The 23,345-nt window shown below is 44.2% G+C and overlaps 1 protein-coding gene across 1 annotated transcript in view; it reads left to right on the forward strand.

Annotated features, from left to right (window-relative positions):
* SPEF2 (sperm flagellar 2) overlaps positions 1 to 23,345 on the forward strand; it is a 126,178-nt gene that overhangs the window by 50,999 nt on the left and 51,834 nt on the right. The window contains exons 13-24 of the mRNA XM_066618176.1: positions 146 to 227; positions 973 to 1,031; positions 3,461 to 3,564; positions 4,867 to 5,123; positions 7,041 to 7,134; positions 7,739 to 7,896; positions 9,786 to 9,941; positions 13,349 to 13,444; positions 15,741 to 15,877; positions 18,271 to 18,398; positions 18,494 to 18,632; positions 22,026 to 22,163. Of these exons, the coding sequence (XP_066474273.1) occupies positions 146 to 227; positions 973 to 1,031; positions 3,461 to 3,564; positions 4,867 to 5,123; positions 7,041 to 7,134; positions 7,739 to 7,896; positions 9,786 to 9,941; positions 13,349 to 13,444; positions 15,741 to 15,877; positions 18,271 to 18,398; positions 18,494 to 18,632; positions 22,026 to 22,163 (1,548 nt within the window). The remainder of the gene's footprint in view (positions 1 to 145; positions 228 to 972; positions 1,032 to 3,460; positions 3,565 to 4,866; positions 5,124 to 7,040; positions 7,135 to 7,738; positions 7,897 to 9,785; positions 9,942 to 13,348; positions 13,445 to 15,740; positions 15,878 to 18,270; positions 18,399 to 18,493; positions 18,633 to 22,025; positions 22,164 to 23,345) is intronic.

A 23,345-nucleotide genomic window follows, 5' to 3' on the forward strand; every position in this document is an offset into this window, starting at 1 on the left:
GATCTTCAGCTGGATCCATTGGCAGTTTTGTGATCTTGCAGGACATGGTAGAATTCAGCAGATGGGGCAGTTAATCAGTGTTCCCAAATTTCATCCTATTTCACAGTAGGAAAGCAAATTGCTAATAGTTTGTTTTGTCCAATAGTTGCAGAAGGAGATGTCAATGGTGGCATTAAAAGCTACTGAGCTATCAAAGATGAATGTAGTGCCTGATGATGAGCCCCAAGGTAAAGACAAAATTCATTGTGATTTTTTTGTCATTTCAAAATGTGGTCTTGGATCACACAGCAAAAGTACAAAGAACTTGCCTTACCATGTATATCCTTACCTGTACCAGAGTTACTCCTTACCTGTACCTCTCTTTACAACAGAGGTTTTGGACCCTGTTCTTCCTGGTCCCACATTCCTACCTTTGTTGTTGTTATTATTATTTTAGGAAGGATGCCAACAGTAATCTATTGGAACATCTGTTGATCAGCCCATCTATCCATTGAACCAAATGGAATTATGTGTAAAAAAGGGTAGCTGTGAATGGCAACCATTTTTACACATAATTTGTGAATTATGCTATATGATATAGTTTTGCTTCAGGTCCTTTTGGCTGGGTGGGGATGATGAATGGCAAATGATATTCCTATTATGTGTTGTTATTTAATAGCACCATTGTCATAGCAACAGTGAAAAGACAGTGAAAGTAATAGACCAATTTGATCTCCTCTTTTGTCCCAGAACCATGCCCCACTATACCCTGATTATGTCCATAACTACTGTTTCATATCAGTTGCATGCACCTTAAGTTTTATTAAGTACTTTTAAAAAAACTTGGGTTGATTTGGGTGATGAAACTATTGATGGGACCTTTCTCTAGAGTTATTACAAGGTCCTTGAAGTAGAGAACAATATTCCAAATATAATGTGCTAATACTATGAATATCAAAAACGAAATGGTGGTATTTAATGATGTTTTACTAGATCTTGAGCTGAAACCTGCTGTGTCGATGGAGATGATGTCAGAGGATGAATTAAGCAAAGTACGTAATTAGATTTCAATTTCACTTGTAGACAAATACTAAGGTTGAAATGAACAAACATGAGAGTTGAAAGTGGTACTACAGGGATTTTATTTCCTATGAAGTACACACACTTTTTTGTTGTCCTGTTGTCACCTTTTGAATTTTTAAGGTACAACAAATATCTGCAAAATCTGTTTACGCAAGAGTAGGATGAGTATGCACATGTCAGACAGCAATACCTCTATTGTGTAAGCACTCTAAACACATAATTATATCTTAAAGTGTTTTGTCTGTGAAACTAACAATTCATCTTTTTTTTCTTTTGATTTTTGATAACTATGTTATGAACTGCAGCTCCATAACTACCTTGTAAGCTCCACATACACTTACCACCCAAATCTATTGGGCTCATGCTCCATTGGAACTAGTGTTCCAGTGGTGGAGCATGCTTTATAGCTGCACACCTGTGCAGCCAGGGACAGCCACAGCAGTGGCATAACTAGAGGGGGTGCAAAGCACTGTGCTTAGCAGGGAGCCTCACCACAGCATGGAAGCAGCACCTCGGCCTTCCCTTCAGAGCCATTCTGGGTGGTGGGATCCTCCGTTTTGCTCTCCCCACCTGGAATCACTCCAAAGGAGAGGGGCCACTTGAATCTGTGGTGAGGTTCCCTGCAGTACTTAGTGCTTTGCACCCCTCTAAGCTACACCACTGAGCCACAGCACCAGCAAGTCAGTGCAGAGAGGTGGGGTGGGAGAAATGGTGGAGGAGGATCAAAGCAAAATTTGGAGTGGGGAGGGGGGTGGATCAGGCCAGGAAGGGACAGTATCAGTGGCAACAGTGCCACTAATATCCTCTCCCTTTTCCTGGCCTCAATCCACCTTCCTGCTGATGCAGGTCCAAGTGGATCTATTTGGGCAGCAGAGGCTTACCCCTGGGCAAGGGAGCAGATATTCCCTTACCCAGAAGACAAAACTGCCCCCTCAGTGCAGTTTAGTGCATACTCCAGTGGCATGGCTGCATTACCAGAGTAGGATTTCAGTAAGATTGGGCTGTCAGTCCCTGGTAGACTGAGTGAATCCATTGTTGCTCCTCATCTTCCCAAAGTCCTTCTCATTATTGAATAGTCATCAGCATCTCTTCCTTTAAACTTCTTTTCTATAGCAGTCTCAATTCCATATTCAAGTTTTTCCATTAAAAAAAAGCCCCTTGAATATTGCTTAATTTTTCTGTCTCATAATTTTTAATACTTCATTTCTTAGGCCAGGATTTAAAGAACTATGAAATCATGTCTGTGAGCCCCAGGGGATTTTAGGGAGTCTCCTCAATAGTAGCCCCCGATGCTCATAACCTTAAAGATAGGTTCTAACTTTGTTGGGGCTAGTTGATGAGCAAAGCCCACAGAGAAAGATAAAGTGCAGCAAAATGCTGGCACCCGAAGCGACCCAAGATAGCAAAGCGATGGAATGAAAACACAAGCCAGGCACATGTCCACCACCAAGCTGTATTTACAAATGTACAAGCAGCAGCTGGTATCACAGCAGCGAAACAGCAATCGCAGAATCTTCAGAAACTCCATCCCCATTACCTCATCTTCAAGTGACTGTATCACCTCATCCTCCCAGAATGCCCCAGCCTCTTGCCCATTGACTTGCATTGAGGCTGCAAAGTCACTGTGATTCAGTACATTTACCCAGTCACTATTGGTCAGTCCAGGGTAACATGGTATACCTTTCCTTTGGCCTTGGGCTTCCATCTAGATCAGTGGTTCTCACACATTTAGCACTGAGACCCCCTTTTTAGAATGAGAATCTTGTCAGGACTCACCAGAAGTGATGTCATGACCAGAAGTGACATCATCAAGCAGGAACATTTTTAACAATCCTAGGCTGTAATTCTACCCACACTTACCCAGGAGTAAGTCCTATTTACTAGCATTGTTAAAAGAATATACATAGTAGCTTGTTAAAAGTACAGGTCTGTAACATTTCTCCAAATACAATCACATACCATGGGAGCATCAAGTCTAATATATTAAAAATAAAATATTGAAATGAATGGGACCCACCTGAAATTGCCTCGCGACCCACCTAGTGGGTCCCGACCTACAGATTGAGAAACACTGATCTAGATACATGCCCTAGGCTTTCAGGCCTTGCCATGCTCAGGCAGCAAATTTCCTCAGGCTGTGCCTCAATACCCTGACAAATTTGTCGCCCTGGTAGCTTGCAGCACCTGTGCACACAACCTGGGATTCCTGGCTATTCATGAGCAGCTCCAGACAGGAAGATCTTTAGAAATTACATCATGGGCCTATCAACTTTAGTCTTGTTCTTTTTTGGAGTTAGAGCTTCAGATCTGAAGGAGAATGCCTATCCCTTTCATCAAATTGCTCTCAATTAACTGGATTCTCCTATACCTGTTTAAATTTCTTTTTAAAATTCCACAGCTTACTGTTCGTGCTCAGCTTGGTGCAGCCAGTGAGACAATGTTAAGGAGAGGAGAAAGCATTCCAGATGAAATACTAGTTGGCATCATGGTTGAAAAAATTAGGTATGAAATGATAGAGTCTGCTCCACTGTATTTGAATGTTGTTCGGTCTAACTGCTGTTAGGTCAGGTGGGTTTTGCCACCCGTCATCTTGATGATCCCTAAATTGGTCTGGTAATAATCTCTCATTAAAATCATTGAGGTGACTTATGGAGGCAGGAACTATTCGTCACAACAGTAAATGTGACCTCATTTGCCATGCAAATATAGATCAGAAAGCATTGCAGTTAATGGTAATTCAATATCCTTTTCCCCATGAAGATGCACTCTTTCAAAATTCTGGAAGCATAAAAAGCGTACAGTATTTGGGGTAGCTTATGGAAGAGGGCTGGTGGTTTTATATTCCTACTGCTTATTATTTTGGCTAGATTTTCGCTTGGGACTTGTTTTATGCAGTCAGACACTCACAGCCCAATTCAATTTCCCCCACACCGATGCAGCTGCACCAGCATGTGTTGCATCCTGTGGAGGAATTTTGCATGCTGGAGGTCTCCGTGAGGTAAGGTGACATTTGTCCCCTTGCCACGGTGGATGTCCTAGCAGCCGCAATAGGCCAACTCAGATCTGTGCTTGTTAAATAGCTGGCTTAAGTCCATGTTGCCCCGTGGGCCTGGGAAGAGAACTAGGATACAAGGTATGCAGCTGCTGCCAATCCCACCTCCCCTCCTGGGTTCAATCCACCCACCCCCTGCCCCTTCTGCCTCCCACACTCTCTTACCTGCTCCAACATGTGCTGATCTTTGCACTGCTTTCTGCAGGCCTTTCTGCCATGCTTCAAAGTGTGCCACTTTGAAGAAGGGAAGTTCCTCATGTGCAGAGAAGTCCTTGTGGATGGGAGAGCTCCATTTGTATTGGAGCTCCTGCATGGGCATGCTGAATCAACATGACTTTCTCTGCGTTCACAAGGCACATGAAATTCTGTTCTGCGTTCGGAATGCACTTCTTCTCACAGGCTAAATTTCTGAAAAAGGAATGTAGGTTACTTCTGTTGATGTGGCATTGGTGGGTCAAACCAAAAGCTAAATAGGGACCTATTATCTGCATTCATGAAAATCTGTTCAGGTCACCAGATAGCAGAGAAAAGTGGCCTTTAGTTGTGCTTGACCTGAAATGCTATTGTTTTGGACTTTTTAGTCTCAGTGGCCTACGCTGACCATTATTTCAATGGTCTACATCTAGAACTTTCAGAATAGTTTTATCTGGCTCTTTGAAGGATCTGAGAACTACAGAGGAAAACATAAATGCTTCAGTAAAATTGAGTGAACCTTCCAGATCAGGATGATTTTTGGTTCTCTTTTGTTTTAGTCGATTGTCGGCAGATAAGGGATGGATCATGGATGGATTTCCCATGACACTGAATCAGGCGAAACTGCTGGAAAAGGCATTGACGGGTCGAGATCCGGTTCAGGCACAAGCAATGAATAGCAATTTGAAAAAACCCATCTTGGTTGTAGATCCAGCAACTCCGAAAGAGCCACCTGTATTCCCACCTGCTCTTGATTTTGTTTTGTTGTTAGATATTTCAGACTCTGTTGTGTTGAACCGGGTGACAACCAGGAAATGTAAGTTTAGAGTTCAATGTATAAAATAAGCAAACGAACTTTACTGATTGATTCATGTAACCATGCTAATTACAACAATTGCATGCTATCCTATTGAAATACCTTCCAAAAATTTTATATGCCTTTCAGCTCAATCCTATCCTCTTCCACTCTGTAGCATGCAGCCATGCCAGCTGGAGCATGCACTGCATGCTATGAGAGAACAAACAAGTGGTACACATAAAACTATTTACCTTCCTCCCAGTAAGCCTCCTGATTGCCTGAGTATCCTCAGACCCACAGAAGCTATGCAGCTAGTGTAAGTCCCAGGAGAGGAGGGAGTGGTACAGACTGGAAAACTGGGGATAGGATCCAACATGCACCTTTGCTGCTGAGACCCATCCCTTCAGCCTGCTCCTCCCCCACCCTTTCCCCTCTCTACCTTGAACCTCCTCTACCCCACCCACAACCAACCCCCTCCACTTCCTTACCACCTCTGGCATGGCGCAGGTGGGCCATTGGTGCACAAGCTGCTTCCACTGCTGGCTCCTTTGTGCTCAGCAGCAGTGCACCATTTATGACGGCATTGCTGCATTTACAGCAGCAGAACACAAGTTCCACTGTCATATATAGATGATAGGATTGAGCTATTGGGTATATATATTTTAGGTGTGTATGTGTAACTGAATTGCTATCTATAGCTATACTCCGGATACAGCATCATTAGGAGCTTTCTTGGAGAATTCTTGGTAAATAAACAAAATGAGTTTTTCTGAGAGTTCTCTGGGAAAATGAGCTAATTCAGTGCGTCTCAACATTTGTCCTCTGCCATATAACTTCACATGGTCCACCTATTCGAAGTACCACTGGAAGTAACTGGCAGTGACATCATAGCCAGTTATTCTGGATTGGGAGGCCAGATGTGATGCAACAAACACCAGTAAGAGGCTCAGGGTGGACAGGAAGGCTTTTTCACAGAAAAGCATGCTTTGGAGCTCTGCCAGCCAAGCCTCCTACCACAGTCTGTTGCATCACATTCCTGGTCTCCTCTGGTGGATGGCAGATGTCCAGGAGTCCCACAAGTACCACCAGACACCACCTCAGGTACCACTGGTGGTACCCATGTCACTGGTTGAGAAACACTGAGTTAATTAAAAGGTAAACTGGGCAACTTGCCCATCACTCATGATTTCTTGTGGATATATAATATTCTCCAGGTAGGACTTGTGACAACTTTTGTCTGAAACCCTGGTCATTAGCTGCGAAAAAGTAGATAATATTGAGTTCAGTGGACTAACGATTGGGCAGCCCAGTTCTGAAAAGGGCTGCCGCTGAATCCTGTGCCTCCCGCGGGACACTCCTCAGGAGAAGGGGACATTCGTCACCTTCCCCCGAGTAAGGTAAGCAGCACTGCAATGGGGTTACTCACTTTACCGCTGACCAAAAGGTCGGCGGCAGAGTAAAGGCGCTCATGTAGGGCGCGCAGCCCTGCATGAGTGCCCTGGATCTTGCAGAGCTCAGCTCCACAGATCCTCCTCCCGCCCACCCCTCGGCACGCCTCCTACCCGCCCGCACCGGCCTCCCCCCTCCCTGGAATGCCTCCCCCTCGCCCCCATCCACGTCTCCGCCTCCTGTTCTGCAGTCCGGAGGTCCGGGAGACCACTGAGCCGCGGAACTTGGCCACTGCCCAGTGCTGGGCTAGCACCAGCGGGAGCCTAGCGCAAGCCCCGCAAATGTGCCTTACGGCACGTTTGTGACTGTGGCCAGCAGCACGGAGCCGTACCGCCAACCATAGGATTGGGCTCTAACTCGGTTACAAGGCAGCTTCTCATATTTAGTATTGGATATTATTAGTGATGTTGCTGCTTTATGCCTTTATTTCCTAAAAGTATCCTGGGAATTTTTTTTCAAAAAACCATGTTGATATTTTTCACTTAGTACCTGATTCCTATCAAGATGGACTAGAAAGAGGTGATCAACCTGCTGAAGGCCAACAAACACAGGATTCGTTGAGGAGCCAGATGCAGCACAGGTGTGTTATGATCATGGGTGTGAACAGCCTCCTCTTGCATCTCCACCTTAGCTGTAGTGGTGCAAACAGTGACTGGTAACCCCCACAACTGAAACAGTGTCCTATTCCTGCCAATGCAGATGACAGCAGCTAGCCCCATTCATTATCACAGGGACTCCCTGCTGTCCAATATCTGTTACTAGCAATACCACCAAGTAGCTGTTCTTTAAACCAATGGGGCATATATGGCTTCCTGAATATTACTTAGAGGGACCATTAGTGAACATCAGGTTAGGCACTGGCTGAAGGCCCATGTCCATCAAAGGGCCTGCATGGCTAAGCCAATCCCTGAACCCACAGTGGCAATGGTAGTGTCCAGTATTCCTTCAGAAGGCAGACAGGGGCCAACAGCTCTCAACAACCTAATGCTGGTGTTTCTTGTTGAGTTAGCAGATAATGCCTATCTGGGAATGTCACAATATTAGATCCAGAATGTCGTCTCAGCATGATAAATGGGCATCTTTGTGTGTTAAGTCATTTTTAATCAGTCCTAGTCATTTAAATTGTAAATATCTTTTTGATACTGACTTCAACATTATGCATCATTCTGAATCTGATTTCACAGAATTATTCATTTCCTGGAGACTTGGCCTGCCCTGGAAAACTGGTTTTCTGAGCAGCAAAATATTCTCATAAAAATCAGTGCAGAAAAGGAAGAGAATCTTGTATGTCAAAGAGTAAAAGACATTATAATGGAAGAAATGGTTAAAATACAAAATAAAAGTGAGTGATGCTGTTCCTCTTTTTTCCAATAGAAGCACTTATATTGAAAATGTTTCCAGGTTATTGACTGCAATTTCTCAATGGAATGGAAAAAGTATTGCTCACTGTCAGCATATAAGTCTTTTTTCCCCCTGTTACTTTCCTTATTTCACCTCTGTAGATCTTTGGGACCATAACCAGGTGTGGTGATCCAGGGAAGGCCCTCAGGCTCTCCATGTTATGTTGCTGGGAAGAAGCAAGGCACACAGCCCATGAATCTGACCTTCTCATATGCCCTTGGTCCCTTTTAAAACAAAAAACTCAACAAAGGATAGATTCTCACTGCCATTAGAACAGTTAATTAAGTTTCCATCTCCATGCCTTTCCCCAGCCTAGGAAACTACAGCTAGCTAACCACAACTCTCAGTGCCAAGTTACCTGTGGAAAGAGGGGAAGGGGAAGTATCAAAATACTAATCGTCCCCTTCTTTTTTCATGCAGTCATACTTGCATGTATGCACACACAGAGACACACACAAGCCTGTCTTTGGTAGCACAGGGATTCAAAGGAAAGCTGGAGGCAATTGCTCTCACTCTGGTTAAAAGAAGCAATCAGGTATTTCTTCAAAAAGTAGGAAATGTTTATGGAAAAAAGAGAATTAATATGAAGAAAAGCAACCAAATAGTATACTTGAGATCAGAAGCACAAATAATAAGAAAATCAGTTTCCAGCTGAATGTTCCCTAGTGATAGTTCACTTACTCCTAAAAGCAACTCCTGGCCCTCTCCTGGCAACAGAAAGGTATGACACCTGGAGAATGAACCGAGGCCTGTCTAGTCCTCCTTCTTGCAGAAACTCTAACTAATTGGCTCTTTTTATCCTTTTTTTGGGGGGGGGGGGTGGGGGGAATTACTGCACTCTGAGCTCAGATTATTTAGTTTAAACCTAAAAGACCACTGCATTCTCCCACTTGTTATGTTGGATGCATTGACTTGAGCCAAAGACTAGGTGAGAGATGACTTCAGGAGGGAGGGAGTTTCTGCCAGGTGGCTTTGTTTCCCCTTGCAATCCCAAAGAGACCGGCACTCTCTCCCGACACATTCTAAGTAAAACCTACTTTTGGTACATGTGGTGGAGCACTGCCAGAATGCCAGAAGTGATGGGCTGTCTCAGCTAAGCTGGCATCAGAGTGGACCTAGATAGGGGCTTGCCATTTAGGAGATGGGTGCCTGCTTGCAATACCATGTCAAAGTTTAAGCTAAGACTCACCAAGATGAGACTTAGGGCACAATCTTAAGCAGGTCTACTCAGAAGTAAGTCCTATTGTGTTCAACACACAATGAGAACAATTTAAGATGTTACTAAATTTCTGCTACTCCTGTGCTTCATAGCAATTGAAACCCATAGGGTGCTCCTCATCTGGGAAAAAAAAATTTACCCTTCAGCTAGAGTCCTACAGTCAGATCTTTGTTGTTACCAGAATGACAGAAGAATCAACTTTGTGCTTAATTTAAATCGGTGGCCGATCAATACTGTGCTGTGGTACCTATTTTGATAATGGCTGTCAGTTCCTGGAATCAGGATTTCCTCTATCATGCATCTTGCAGCCTTGCAGTTTTGGTGCATTGTTAGCATTAAGAAAGGTGTTAAGAATCCAGAAGTACAAGTATTGCAGATATTTGGTTTTTATCAACATGCTTAATATATTATTATATTTTTTGAAAAAAGCACAAATGTTTGCACAGAGGCACATCTGGTGCATTTTACTCTTATTTGTATCTCACATATGTTGTCTGTGACATGTTGGGGAATGACCTTCAAAATGCCTGCAGGCACATGGGTAGGCAATTACTAGATGCATGGGCTCATTATTGATTTATATGTGCTCTGCTGTTGATTTTATGCTGAAGGGAAGGAGAAGGAAAAGAAAGAGGCGGAGAAACAGCAAGAGCTTCTCTCTGCTTTGCAACAAGAAGAGGTGCCGGCAGTTATAGCTGATAAGGTGGAGGAACCAGCCACCGCTCCTTCTCCAGAACGGCAGGAGTCTCCACCACCACCTACTAAAGGTTGGTGAAGTATAAATATATTCTAACTCGGTAGTGCGCCGTATTTAGGAACAGTTCCGGTAGCTCACTTTCTTTTATGTGGCAAATTGAATAACTTATTTCTTTTGCTGTGACTGTGGTAGAATCCCTCCCCCTGACACATTTTTCTACTCCTAACAAAACACCTTTTGCTTCCCTAGAATTTCCTCCATTTTTTTCACCTGGGAAGAAAATTACATTTGGGTCAAATGTTGCTCTAGGCAAAATCCAGCAACAACTCAGGTTTCTGTGAATCCAGCAACAACCCTAGAGAATGTTGCCAATCAGTGTGAGACTCACTTTGGAGAGGATTTCCTCTGAACTTTTCAACATATTGTCCAAAAAAAAGTGGAGGGCAGAGCATTTCAAAGTTCACTATGGAACTGCTTCATACAAGTAGATCCAAAAAAGGCAGGTGCAAAATCCAAATGACTTAAGCTGAATTAAAGCAAACCTCTTTGTAGACAAGTAGCCATAAGGCCACGCCCAGGCTAGCAGCTTTCCTTTTCTGCAGTCACATATGAGGCTGCCATTGTTAAGGTTCTTCTAGCTCAGTATAGTCTCCAGATATCAGGGAACTTGAAGATGCTGGGGGTTGAATCTGTGGCCTTCCTCATGCAAAGCCAATGTTCTTCTACCAAGCTACAACCATCATCTAAATGTATGATGATAACACTTACAGAACACTTTTTGAAGCATGCAGATTTAGGAGGTGGAGATACTCAGGTTGAGGAATAGAAGTTTGTCTGAGGCCACCAAGTAACCCATTCCAAATCTTTGGTAAGGCCACACCTGGAGTATTGTGTCCAGTTCTGGTCGCCACATCTCAAAAAAGACATAGTGGAAATGGAAAAGGTGCAAAAGAGAGCGACTAAGATGATTACGGGGCTGGGGCACCTTCCTTATGAGGAAAGGCTACGGCGTTTGGGCCTCTTCAGCCTAGAAAAGAGACGCCTGAGGGGGGACATGATTGAGACATACAAAATTATGCAGGGGATGGACAGAGTGGATAGGGAGATGCTCTTTACACTCTCACATAACACCAGAACCAGGGGACATCCACTAAAATTGAGTGTTGGGAGAGTTAGAACAGACAAAAGAAAATATTTCTTTACTCAGCGTGTGGTTGGTCTGTGGAACTCTTTGCCACAGGATGTGGTGATGGTGACTGGCCTGGATGCCTTTAAAAGGGGATTGGACAAGTTTCTGGAGGAAAAATCCATTATGGGGTACAAGCCATGATGTGTATGCGCAACCTCCTGATTTTAGAAATGGGTTATGTCAGAATGCCAGATGCAAGGGAGGGCACCAGGATGAGGTCTCTTTTATCTGGTGTGCTCCCTGGGGCATTTGGTGGGCCACTGTGAGATACAGGAAGCTGGACTAGATGGGCCTATGGCCTGATCCAGTGGGGCTGTTCTTATGTTCTTAACCCCATGACTGAACTGAGATTTAAATCAGGGAATTCCCAGCTCACTTTCTTAGCTACTGTGTTATACTCTCTCTCAGACACACACACACACACACACACACACACACACACACAGACACATGTCACTCATTTCAGGATTAGTAATAAATATTCCCTTACTGAAGAGGTTCTGTGAGTCTACATGCACAGGTTCAAATACGTATTCAGTTCTGAACCTTGGTATGGTTATGGGCAAGTTACTGTCTCTCAACCAACCGATCTTTCATGGTTGTTTGAAGTAGACACTGAGATAATGCTAAGTTGCCCTGAACTCCTTGCAGGAATGGCAAGAGACAAGTTGTGGTGTGTGAATCTCACCCATGTTGATTTGGAATAGGCTGGATCTCAACAAGCCTTTTCTCCAACCTTGGGAAAAGGTTGGACTTTTTCTTTTTTGCTGTGCTTGGAAAGACCTGGCCATGGGAAGCTCCTTCACCATTAGCAATCCTCTCATTTGTAAGTTCCTCCAATTGCAAATACACCCCATTCCAAGGCTTTCCCAAACTCACAAAGTTGTGAGAGAAAATGACAGCAGAGCACTTTCAGAAAGCTTCTGTGCATGTACAAAAGTGCCATTGACCACACTGCTCTAGGAATGGTAGTGTAAATAAACTGGTCAATATAAAGAACTACACTTTTGAGATTAACACAGTACAGGTTAATCTTGCAGTATTCTTACCTACAAGAGAGCAGCTTAGAAGCAGTTGCTGCTTTCTCTCCTCCCACCTCACCTCCACAATTTGATGGGCAACCCAATCTTAACTGGCACTGCCACAGCCAGGCCGCATGGCCTGCACTATATCCAGTTCTAGTTGGGAGCTGGCTGAAGGTCCTTGGAGTAAAGGAATATTTTTCCCTTTACCCCAAGTAATGCTTCAGCCCTATAGGGCTATTCAGATCTTCGTAAGCTATTTAAGAAGTCTGACTGGTCTGTGTAGGGCTGCCTGGCCTGGGAAGGGATTTAGGATATGACAGAGGAGGCCTTCTCCAATTCACCATCTCCTGGACCCAATCCACCCTGTTCTGCCCTCCCCCCACAGAAACACCTCCTCCCCGCCTCTGAAACCCCCTCCCATCTCCCCTCTGCCGCCCGGCACAAGTCTTTGCCAGTGGCTGATCAGTGGGACACAGCATCAGTAGGGCGGTGCAGGCCTCCCCACTGGCATTGCTTACTCCTAGGCTGCCAAGAACATGCTTTATGGCACATTTCCAACTCCTTCAGTCAGAGCAGCAGCCATTGCACCAGCTGAAGTCTCAGTAAAGCTTGCACTCACACTTAGAGAAGTGTGAGCAAGGGAGGAGCAGAAGGGCAATTGCCAGACAAAAGAGTTGGTACTAAGCATTATGAGCCAAAGTAGAATATGCCAAGGGATAGGGTGGAGTGGAGTGGGCTCAGTAACAGGTAGGGCAGGGGTGCGCAATAGGTGGATCGCGATCTACTGGTAGATCACGAGGCAAAATGAGTAGATCGTGGAGTGCCGACCCCCCCTTCAGGTGCCTCTGGAAGGAAACGCCGGGAGTAAGGCCCATTGTACTCAATGGGCCTTACTCCCAGGTAAGTGTGGCTAGGATTGCAGCCTCACAGCCTAATCCTAGGCATGTCTACTCAGGAGTAAGTCCTGTTATACTCAGTGGGGCTCAAGGTACACCAACATACATTGTACACATAAATGTTATATGTTATGATGGCGCGAACATTGTAAAAAAAACTCTGGTAGATCTCCAGGCCTTGCTGGGTTTCAAAGTAGCTCTCGAGCCAAAAAAGTGTGAGCACCCCTGAGGTAGGGTATTTATGATCTGGGAGAGTTCATTTTCTTACCCTTCCTCCATTTCTGGATAGAAGAGTAACTTCTCACTAACATGATCCAGTTAATCCATGCTAGAATGCTAAATTTATTTGTATTGGATTCCCCAAAAGACTCTTCTCCAGAGACACCCAGTAAAGGAAAAAAGAAGAAGAAAGATGAAGCCAAAGGAAAAGAAGCAAAAGGAAAAGAAGCAGGAAGTAAACCGGGTAAAGTACATCTTTGTTTTTTGTAGTGTTTTGCTGACAACCGCAAAATACAATCAATTTCGCTTTCAACTTTACACCTGCATTTAACAACAACATTGACAGGTTCTGAATGAGGGAAAAATGTTTTCATTGACAAAGGAAAGCAAAGGCATTTTCACAACTGATGCTTAAATTTATGTTTAGGTTTCTAAGACCCATAACTGAAATTTAAAAACTACATTAACTAGAGGAGCCCAGTCTATGACCCACCACACCATAAACAACCCACAGTGCTTAGGTATGACAGCCCTCTGGGAGCCCTCAATAAATCCCCTTGCTGTCTGCCTAGAGATACAAAAACAGGGACAGTCACAAGAACCAGGTAGCCAATGATATATGAGAGACTGTGGCACTTGGTTTAGTAGTTTACAAGATTTGCAGGCCTGAGGTAAGGCCTGTGGGACAGGGATATGGATAAAGGCAAGATGAAATGTGTGGAAAAATTTCCACCACAATGCGTCCTTGTAGGGCACCCATATATCCATATTATTACTACTTCTAGTCTCTGGAAGACTTTCCAAAGATTAGAGGCAGCTAAAAGTCCAGAATTGTCATTGTCAGATATGCAAGAGTCCAATCCTAAAGAATTGGTGAGTCCAATCCTAAAGAATTGGTGTGTCAGGGATGCAGTAAGTGCCTACATCCTACCCACCCATTTTCCCCAACAAATGTGCCCTTCCCCAATCCATAGCATTGCAAGGCAAGCATTTAGTTTCCACCCTTGTACTGAGTCAGCTCATTACTCTGTTTTGCTTAATATTGTCATAGTCTTATTTGTATACTGCTGTTCTATATACAGATATGCTCAAAGCAATTTGCAGCAAATAAAATGATAAAACATGAAATTCAAATAAACTTCAAAACATATCGCTATAAAAACAAATACATAAGAACATAAGAAGAGCCCAGCTGGATCAGGCCAAAAGCCCATTTTGCCCAGCTTCCTGTAGCTCACAGTAGCCTCAGCGAACACACAAGACCACAAGATACCAGTATCCTGTTGCCACTCCCTTGCATTTGGCATTCTAAGATAGACTACTTCTAAAAGTAATCAATTAACAGGTAATATGAACCTCCTACTAATCCTACTAAAGTTACAGCAAAATAAATACAGCACAATTAAATAAAAAAGCACAATAACTCAATGCATAATTGTGAACTTACAAAATTTTTAAATTCAATTAAGATCACTGCATTCCAAAACAATGTCATTGTTATGACATCAGCCTAACAATCTGTGCTATAATAACATTGCAATGTAATCATCCCAGTACAAGAAGGCAATAAAAATATTGTCTGTCCTGCAATGCAGAGGCTCTTCAAGGCCCCAAGCTGAGATTTTTCCAGCCCTAATGTTTGAAATCTCTTTTAAGTGGAGATGCAAGAGATCACGTGGAGACTTTAGAGAACATATGTTCTGCCACTGAGCTGTGGTCTCTCTCCAAAGATTTCTTGCAACATTGAGGAAGGGAAGCCCAATCCACAGTTATTATACTTGAATGGTCAGTTTAGATTAATTGAAGTACTAGAGTGGACTACTTATATTCAAAAACTATGGTTTAATGTGGTTATCATTCAGACAGAAGGCATCAGCAGGGCATTTTTCAAAAAATTATTCTCATAGCAAAGATATTAGAAAATATTTGACCTTTTTATTAAGTTCATTAAAATAAATATGATATATACAAAACAGCATCCTTTGCCTGATTAATGTCATACTAGAACAGTGCTGCTTCACATCAGTAAAAGTTGTCCAGAGAGAACAACCAATCTCTTGCCAGTAGTGGCACTCAAGATCAGGCCTGCCAGAGCATGCCAATCTTCCCCATCATTGGCTGCCACAGCCAATGCCACCTAGAAGTCAACTTTGAAAATCTAAAAGTATTTTGTAACTCTAGGTTTTTCAAAGCTGATATCAAGCCTGCAGCAATTCATCTGGCAACTAAAGAAGTTCTCCCAGGAGCCTTCTAGGACCCCACAAAGCAAGCGCTATTGACTGCTAAAGGGGAGGGGAACAAGGAAGTCCATGTGTGGGCCCTTCCTCCTCTTTCCCCAGAGGCCAATGCAGAGCTGGCCTAGCATGTTTCCAAGTGGTAAGCCCACCACCTGGAGAGGAAGCCTGGGTGGGAAGGTCAGAGGGGGAGCATCTCTACTTGCAACCATGAAATCCCAGTACCTGGGAAGCTGAATAGACATGTCATGTAGGATGAGGAGAAGATCCTGTTTTTACATCCTTAAATATGCATTCATATTTAAGGCACCCCACGAGGAAAATCACAAGGGAAACTGATGCCTCCTTCACCTGAAGACATTCTGCCTCCTGCTCCTGTAGAACCACCTCCGATTAAACCAGGATCAGATGAATGGGTTTACATCGACGAACCACTTCCTCAAGTATGGCAGTCCAAAATCAACTGTGCCTGGTGGCGGCTTTTCTTTCTCACATTTTTAACTTGGCTTGGTTTTCTTTTTGATGCTGCTTTGAACATGTGAGTCAAAATTGGTGAAAATTTAGTAAATCCGACTTCTGATGTCCGATGAAATCCGATGTCTTCTCCACACCATGTGACCTGGATCTTCCCCCTTGGGAGGAAAGGGAAGGCCTGCATACGCTGCCAGCAGTCTTGCAGCTGCATTTGTACCAGCTGTAGCTTCTGAATGGACCTCAAGCACAGCCCTGTGTAAAGTGCACTACAGGGGGACACTGGCATTGCTAGGGGGTGCGGGCTGCACCAGGTGACGTGCCAGGGGGTGACGCGCCCTGGGGGGAGGATGTACTAACTTCAAGGAGTTAGGAGCTACCCCATCATGCCATACACCGTTGGATGTGGAATGGCCAGCAGAGTGCAAAGCAAAAAACAGAAATATCTCCTTTCCTTCAAAAGTTTTTATGGCCAAAAAACTGGAAGGAAAAATGCATGGAGCCCTATGGAAAGTGAGCTGTATCGCACGTTTACTCGTGAGTAGGCGTACTTGCCATAGTCTGTTGGAAAGGGCAGGCTGAGAGGAATCTAATGCCACCAGAATGGTCCCAATCCAATAAATGCAGCCCCCCCAAAACACCCGAGAAGCTCCCCCCTCTCAGCTGCGAGTCTGAGCCTGAGCCGGAAACAAAGCCAAATGGTCACGTTTACTCAGAAGTAGGCGGACTTGAGGCAGGCTGATAGGCTCCAAGGACGTCAGAATGGTCCTCATCCAATGAGTGCAGCCCCCCAAAACACCGGAGAAGGAGGTTCCTCCCTCCCAGCTGCCTCCCTCCCAGTCTATGGAGTCCTATGGAAAGCAAAGCAGCCTCACAGTCGCGTTTACTTGCGAGTAGGCAGACGTGCCTTTCTGGTGGTCAGGCTAGGCAAAGGGGAATGTGAGGACACCAGAAGGGTCCTGATCCAATGGAGTTGCTTCAGAAGGCAGCCCCCCCCCCCAAAAGAACAAAAAAGAGGCTTGAATGGTAAGGGGAAAGTTTTCTGTTTTGCACTTGTGAAGCCAGGAGGGTCTTTATTCTGATGTGCCTGAAATAGAAGAACTTTAAACTGGGCACTGGGAGGGCTGAAGATCTCACTAATTCTTTTTGGGGGGTTGTTATTGCAAGCAGACTACAGAGTAAGCCCCATTGACCACTATGGAACTTACTTCTGAGTAGACATGCACACAGGCTGCAATCCAATCCACACCTTCCTGAGAGTAAGCCCCCGTTGACCACAATAGGACTTACTTCAGAGTAGATTCATTTGGTGGAACAGGACTGGCTCCCCCTTATTTAACTATTTCTTATTTAATTATTTATAATTATTTATTTTAATTTGCTTGATGATGTCACTTCTGGCCATGACATCACTTCCAAAGGGTCCTGGACAGATTGTCATTCTAAAAAGTAGGTCCCAGTGCTAAATGTTTGAGAACTGCTGCAATAAGGTGTTAGTAAGTTGACATGGGTTGTGTGTGTGTGAGATTCTACAAGTTTTCAAAATCACTAGAATCAGAATTTGGAGGAATAAGACCACCATGTTATATATCAATCAATGTGTAATTTCATGCAGAATGCACTGAAACAAACCACATTGAAATATCTGTGTTCTAACAAAAGGTACAGCCAAAAAACCAGTGGGGGCAGGGCGATGGTACGTCACCACGCCCACCTGGGGCGTTGCCAAGCCCACTACATGGGGTGACACGCAGGACTCCCGCACCAGGTGACATGAATTCTAGTGACGTCACTGCAGGGGGATTGCTCAAGGTTTGAACAATGGACCCAAGCTCATCAGCCCAAGCTGATGTGATAGATAGATCCACTATCACATCACACTGGCTCTTGTTTCAACCATTGCATCAACGTGGCAGAAGGCACAGAGGCAGAAGTAAAAGATAGAATTAGAGATAGAATATAATGCAATACTGGTATGTCCTTATCAGTGGATTCAGGACCTGCAGATTTAACTTACCATAGGTTCCAAACCTGTGGTGGAGGTCAGGACCCAAGTTCCCGGATGTGACCAGAGATGTTTTCATGGAAACCGGAACGGCCTTTCCACATGCAGCCTCTGTGTGCTCAGAACACCTCCAGATGTGACTGGAGAACGTCTCCAGTCATGTCAGGAGGTAATATTGGAATGATCCACAAATTTGCTTATCCACAGGTTTCAGTATCTGTGGGGGTCCAAGAACGGATCCCTCGCAGATACCAAGGTCCATCTGTAGTTTGTTCTCTTTATCCTCTTGTTATTCCTCAGCATTTTAATTAGGCAGCCTGTGAGTAGACAGATAAAATTGATGTCTTTTAACCTTGACAGGAAGTACCTGAATTTTTAGTTCCTTATTGGGAAAATCTGGAAAAAACTTATGTGAACAATATCAAAAATACACTTCGATGTCTCAGAGCTGAACAGCACGTGATCATTCATTACTTGTCAGACATCAGGTAAGCAGATGGGATTTTACAGATCAAGAATTCTATGATTGCTGCAAGTATTTTCATGTATAGAATTCTTGTTGTCTTTTGATTTCATTGTTCAGAAATCATTTCAAGGAATACTTGAAGCGCCCGGACCACAAGCAGGAGTTTGTGATTCAGTGGCAAGCTGATTATAATTCAGTGGCTGATGACTTGTGGGAGGATGATGAAATGAAAGAGGAATTACACCAAAGAGTTACTGTAAGTAGTGGCTAAAAGTGGGGAGATGCATGACTGAAGTTTAGAACAATATGATTGTGCTAAAATCAATGGGACGTACAAATGTTAGGCTGTATTTCTCAAGGAAGTCATAAGAACATAAGAACAGCCCCACTGGATCAGGCCATAGGCCCATCTAGTCCAGCTTCCTGTATCTCACAGCGGCCCACCAAATGCCCCAGGGAGCACACCAGATAACAGGAGACCTGCATCTTGGTGCCCTCCCTTGCATCTGGCATTCTGACATAGCCCATTTCTAAAATCAGGAGGTTGCACATACACATCATGGCTTGTAACCCATAATAGATTTTTCCTCCAGAAACTTGTCCAATCCTCTTTTAAAGGCATCCAGGCCAGATGCCGTCACTACATCCTGTGACAAGGAGTTCCACAGACCAACCACACACTGAGTAAAGAAATATTTTCTTTTGTCTGTCAAAAACTCTCCCAACACTCAGTTTCAGTGGAGTGTTGAAGTCAGCCTGTTGAAGCCTTTTCTAGCTTGCCTGTACCTGCACTGCAGCGTTCCTGTAGGAGAGGAAATATGTTATTAGTGCCTCTTGGAAGGTAGATGTCCATATTTCTACTTGCCCAAGAACTACAGAGTCTAAAGAAGAAAGGTGCTTAACCTTGTGAAACAAGAGATGCCGGGGCTCAATCCTGCTTGATGTCATGCCACCTAATTAGGAAGCCAACCTCCTAAGCCTAACTGTGGCTACCTGTCTTCTTTGACTCAGCAATTGTGTTGGCATCCTTCAGTCTCAGAAGACTATGGTAATGTGCTCTGAATGGTGGTTCTGGAACAGTGTCCTCTCCAGTGCGCAAAGCCTGGGTAAAATAGATATGGAGGATAGACTGTTACCCATGCAGCAAATCCACCCTCTCCACATCGCTGAAATGGTCCAATGGAAAGGCAGAAGCCAATACGTTTGGTTCCAGCGGTGTCGCAGGAGTTGCCAGAATGTAACTGTGTTCAGCCATGAACTGCCTCAGGGACTCCAGCTCCGGATTTTGCCTCAAGATTGACTCCTGAAGCCTTTTCCATAACTGGATGTAGCCACAAGGCAGTGGAGGTTTGGGATCAGAGTTTTCCTTCTCTCAAATGAGCTGCCTTCCCAGGCTAATGAGTCCCATCTACTCAGTAGATGGATGGATGACTCAGCAATAGGCTTAAAGGTACTTGTCCACATGTTCAAGCCACCTTCTTACTATTTCACACATTCAAGGGCAAACCTTGGATGAAAGACTAGATCTGGAACTTGAACTCAGTGAACTCTGCTTACTGTAGGCCATGAAAGGAAGCCTAGATGCTAACTGGGAAAAGAATGTTTTACAAGCACAGCATGTTCAGGCACCAGCAAAACTTAGTGCTTTGTTCCCTCTCTAGCTACGCCACCGGTATGTCCTCTGTGATATGTTTGGGTAGGCACGATTGTGCTCGTCCAGCAAGAGCCAGGTATTTTGAGGTACATCTGTTCCGACTCTATACAGACCTCTGTAGAGAACCAGCACGTACTTTGGGGGCTAAGAGCATGTCTGTTAGATTGGAGCTACTTTGGGACAGGAAACAGGGAACTTTTGTGTTGAAAAATGGTCTATAAATATTCATAATAACAACAATGGTGATTCTAACCCAGACTCACCTTTGACTCCACTCCCATTGCCCACCTCCCAGTTTCTCTTACTCAGAGCACAATCCAAACTGATGGTTCATCTGGTGTGGCCACCATTTTAGTGGTCCAGAGTGTTGCAAACATGCCATAAAGCACATTTGCAACTACTCAGGAGTAAGCTGTGCCAGCAGAATAGCCTTTACTCCCTTCCAGTGCCGGATCTGAGTCTGGTTGCTGGTAGTGGAAGTTTCATGCTGAGTGGCACAGGGGCTGGGAGAGGGTGATGGGAGGAAGTTTAGGAGGTGGGGAGAGGGTGTTTCTGGGTGGAGGAAAGTGAAATGGGATGGATCGGGTCTGGGAGAGAGTGGAATCATTTGAGACCTTCTCCACTATATGCTATCCTCCCTCCTGGGCCAGGCAGCCTTACACAGGGCTGCTTTGTCTTCTGCCAGCTACATAAGTGATGGAGATCCAAGAAGCCCCTTAGGGCTGACTGGGTGTTACTTGGGGTAAGGATAAAAATACTCCAAGGAGACCTCCAGCTGACTCCCAACTAGCAGTGGATACAGTGTAGGCCATGCAGCCTTGCTTCACTAGCACTAGTTAGGATTGGTCTGCCTGTCTGGATACAGAGCTGGTACTAGTCTTCCTAAAGAAATTGTATTTGGTCATGTCGCTCGCTGACACTGTGCTCCTAAATCCACCCGTACAAATAGGTATTGAACTGGGACCTTCTGCATAAAAGGCACAATCACTGAACCAGAGATCCCTATTGGTGCCTGTTGCACTGAAGACAAAAGTTCTTTGTTTTTGATTCTCACTTTGTAATCTCTAGACAGATCAAAAATCTAATTTAGAATGAAATAGAAAGAGAAAGAGGGTTAGAATCCAGCCTGCAGTGTGGCCTACCAAAGCTTATCTATAACAGCACACAGCTCATGTGGCTGCTGACCACAACACCTGCTGAAATTACTGGAGATGGGAAATGTATGATGCCCTCCTTCTCTCAGTGAGTTGAGTGATAGGGTGATGGAAGAGTAACCTCAAAGGAACAGACTTTGAAGCTGGGAAAGGCTCTTTTGCACATTATGCTAGAAAATGCCTTTGTCCTCCAAAATGTATTCTCTCAGCACTGCCTGAACTGCAGAAATGAAAGACACAGAAGAGAATCTATTTGATCAGGTTTCGTAGCTTAGACCAGGGGTCTCTAAACTTTTTGGCCGAAGGGTATCAAGTATCTGGCACAGTGCTGAGGGCCAGAAAAAAAAAAATATATAATTTAAATAAATACATTAGAGATAGAACTTGAATGAATGAATGAGCTCAAATGTCCAGGATTTCTCAAGCACTAACACAACCCAAGAAATAAAGCACACACTTAAATGGACCCCCATTCCCCCACCCCACAAGCACAACTCTGGTTGTGTTTGGTCATCTGGTCCAGAGGCTCTCAGGGGATCAGAGATAGAGGCTCTCCGTGAGCCACATCAAGTCCCCAGGCAGGGGTTTGGAGACCCCAGGTTTAGACCATAGATGGCCAATGGATGGTCTATGGCATAAGCAGCACATTTTGTGAGGTGTGGAAAAAAGCAAGTAAAAGAGATAAATGTTTTCAGTTACAGCAGAATATGATGCTCCACATGTATAAATTTTAGCAATACACACACATGTGCGCGCGCACAAAATAAGATTATTAACTGCCATTTATAACTCAGTGGCAATACAAACTTGCTATTATGCTTTCATCATACCTCTGTTTTAGGACCTACGGGATCGTCTGTGGGATATCTGTGAAAACAGAAGAGATGAAGCTGAGCAGGAGCGTTGTGATATCATGAATGATGGTTGGCTGCCAGACCGAATGGGACTTCTGATGAACCACATCTTTTCACTTATGCAGGTCTGGAAATAGAATGTGAAAAAGCAAAAACAAGCAGCCCTAGTGGGCAGGCCAGTCTTTGTACTGATGTGTGTGTGAGAAACCTTGGCTGATCCTTAAGCCAAACGAAAAGGCAGAACAGCCCATGGACATGCTTTGTCAGACTAGAGTGCTTGATGGTTGCTATCCCCAACACAGCTGGAGCCCGATCCAGAAGGAGTCGTACCCAACAATCCACATGCAACCGAGACTTCGGTTGAAGGGGTGCAGTTTCCCATCTACTTTGCTATATGGATGGAAATACATGTCCTCATCCACATTATGTAGCACAAGGCCATATTGAATGCTTTGTGTGTGTTTCTCAGAGCTGATATATCTCTAGATTGCGTCTCCTTCTTTATCTGCATGTGAGTAAAGTTCCTGATCCTGCAAAAGAATCGGCATGGGGAAGGTACTTCTGTACATCTCCTTCCCAAAATAGGGCATTCATCCTGGCTGAAAAGGCCAAGAAAGCATGCAATCTGATTGTGAAAGTTTTATACCAATGTCAGGTCAATATGTTTTTTGTGAAAATGGGCGGCATTCAGCTGGTTGAAATGTATAGAGCATGTGATTTTGGAGACCTGCCATCCCCCTTTCCCCTCCACCCCTCCGCTGCAGATTGTTCTGGCATTTTGCTTTGCCTTGCCTTATTCTGCTCCTGCTCCATCTAACTTTGCCTCTGCCTTTGTCTTGCTGTAATCTTGTTTGGTCTCATCTTGATCCCAGGACCTGCCTCCCAATCACTGACTTGGCACAGGAGCCGAGTCTGACGCTGAGCTAAAGATAGACTCAGAGCTGTTCTACACAACTGGATTTTTACACTGTGGTGTATTTTCTTCCTTTTGTGACTGTGGTTTTGTGACTTTTCCCATGAAGATGCAGCACCAGGGGTCTAGGTTTTCTTTTTTCAGTTATGTAGTCGGAGACTTCGGTTCTAATAATAAATCAAAGTATAACAGGTGCAGAATGTTTCCTATCTGCATTCTGTAGATATTCTGAACCTTGCAGGATCTACCTGACTTTGCAACAATTTGAAAAACTTCTGTTATTTCTTAAACATTTTAAGTACATTAAAAAATGGGAATTCAGGAGTCTTAAGCGACAATCACACACTTACCTGGGAGTGAGCTTCATTTTACCCAGTGGGTTTCCTTCTGAGTG

Source organism: Tiliqua scincoides, chromosome 2, assembly GCF_035046505.1.
Source record: "Tiliqua scincoides isolate rTilSci1 chromosome 2, rTilSci1.hap2, whole genome shotgun sequence".
Lineage (NCBI taxonomy): Eukaryota > Metazoa > Chordata > Lepidosauria > Squamata > Scincidae > Tiliqua > Tiliqua scincoides.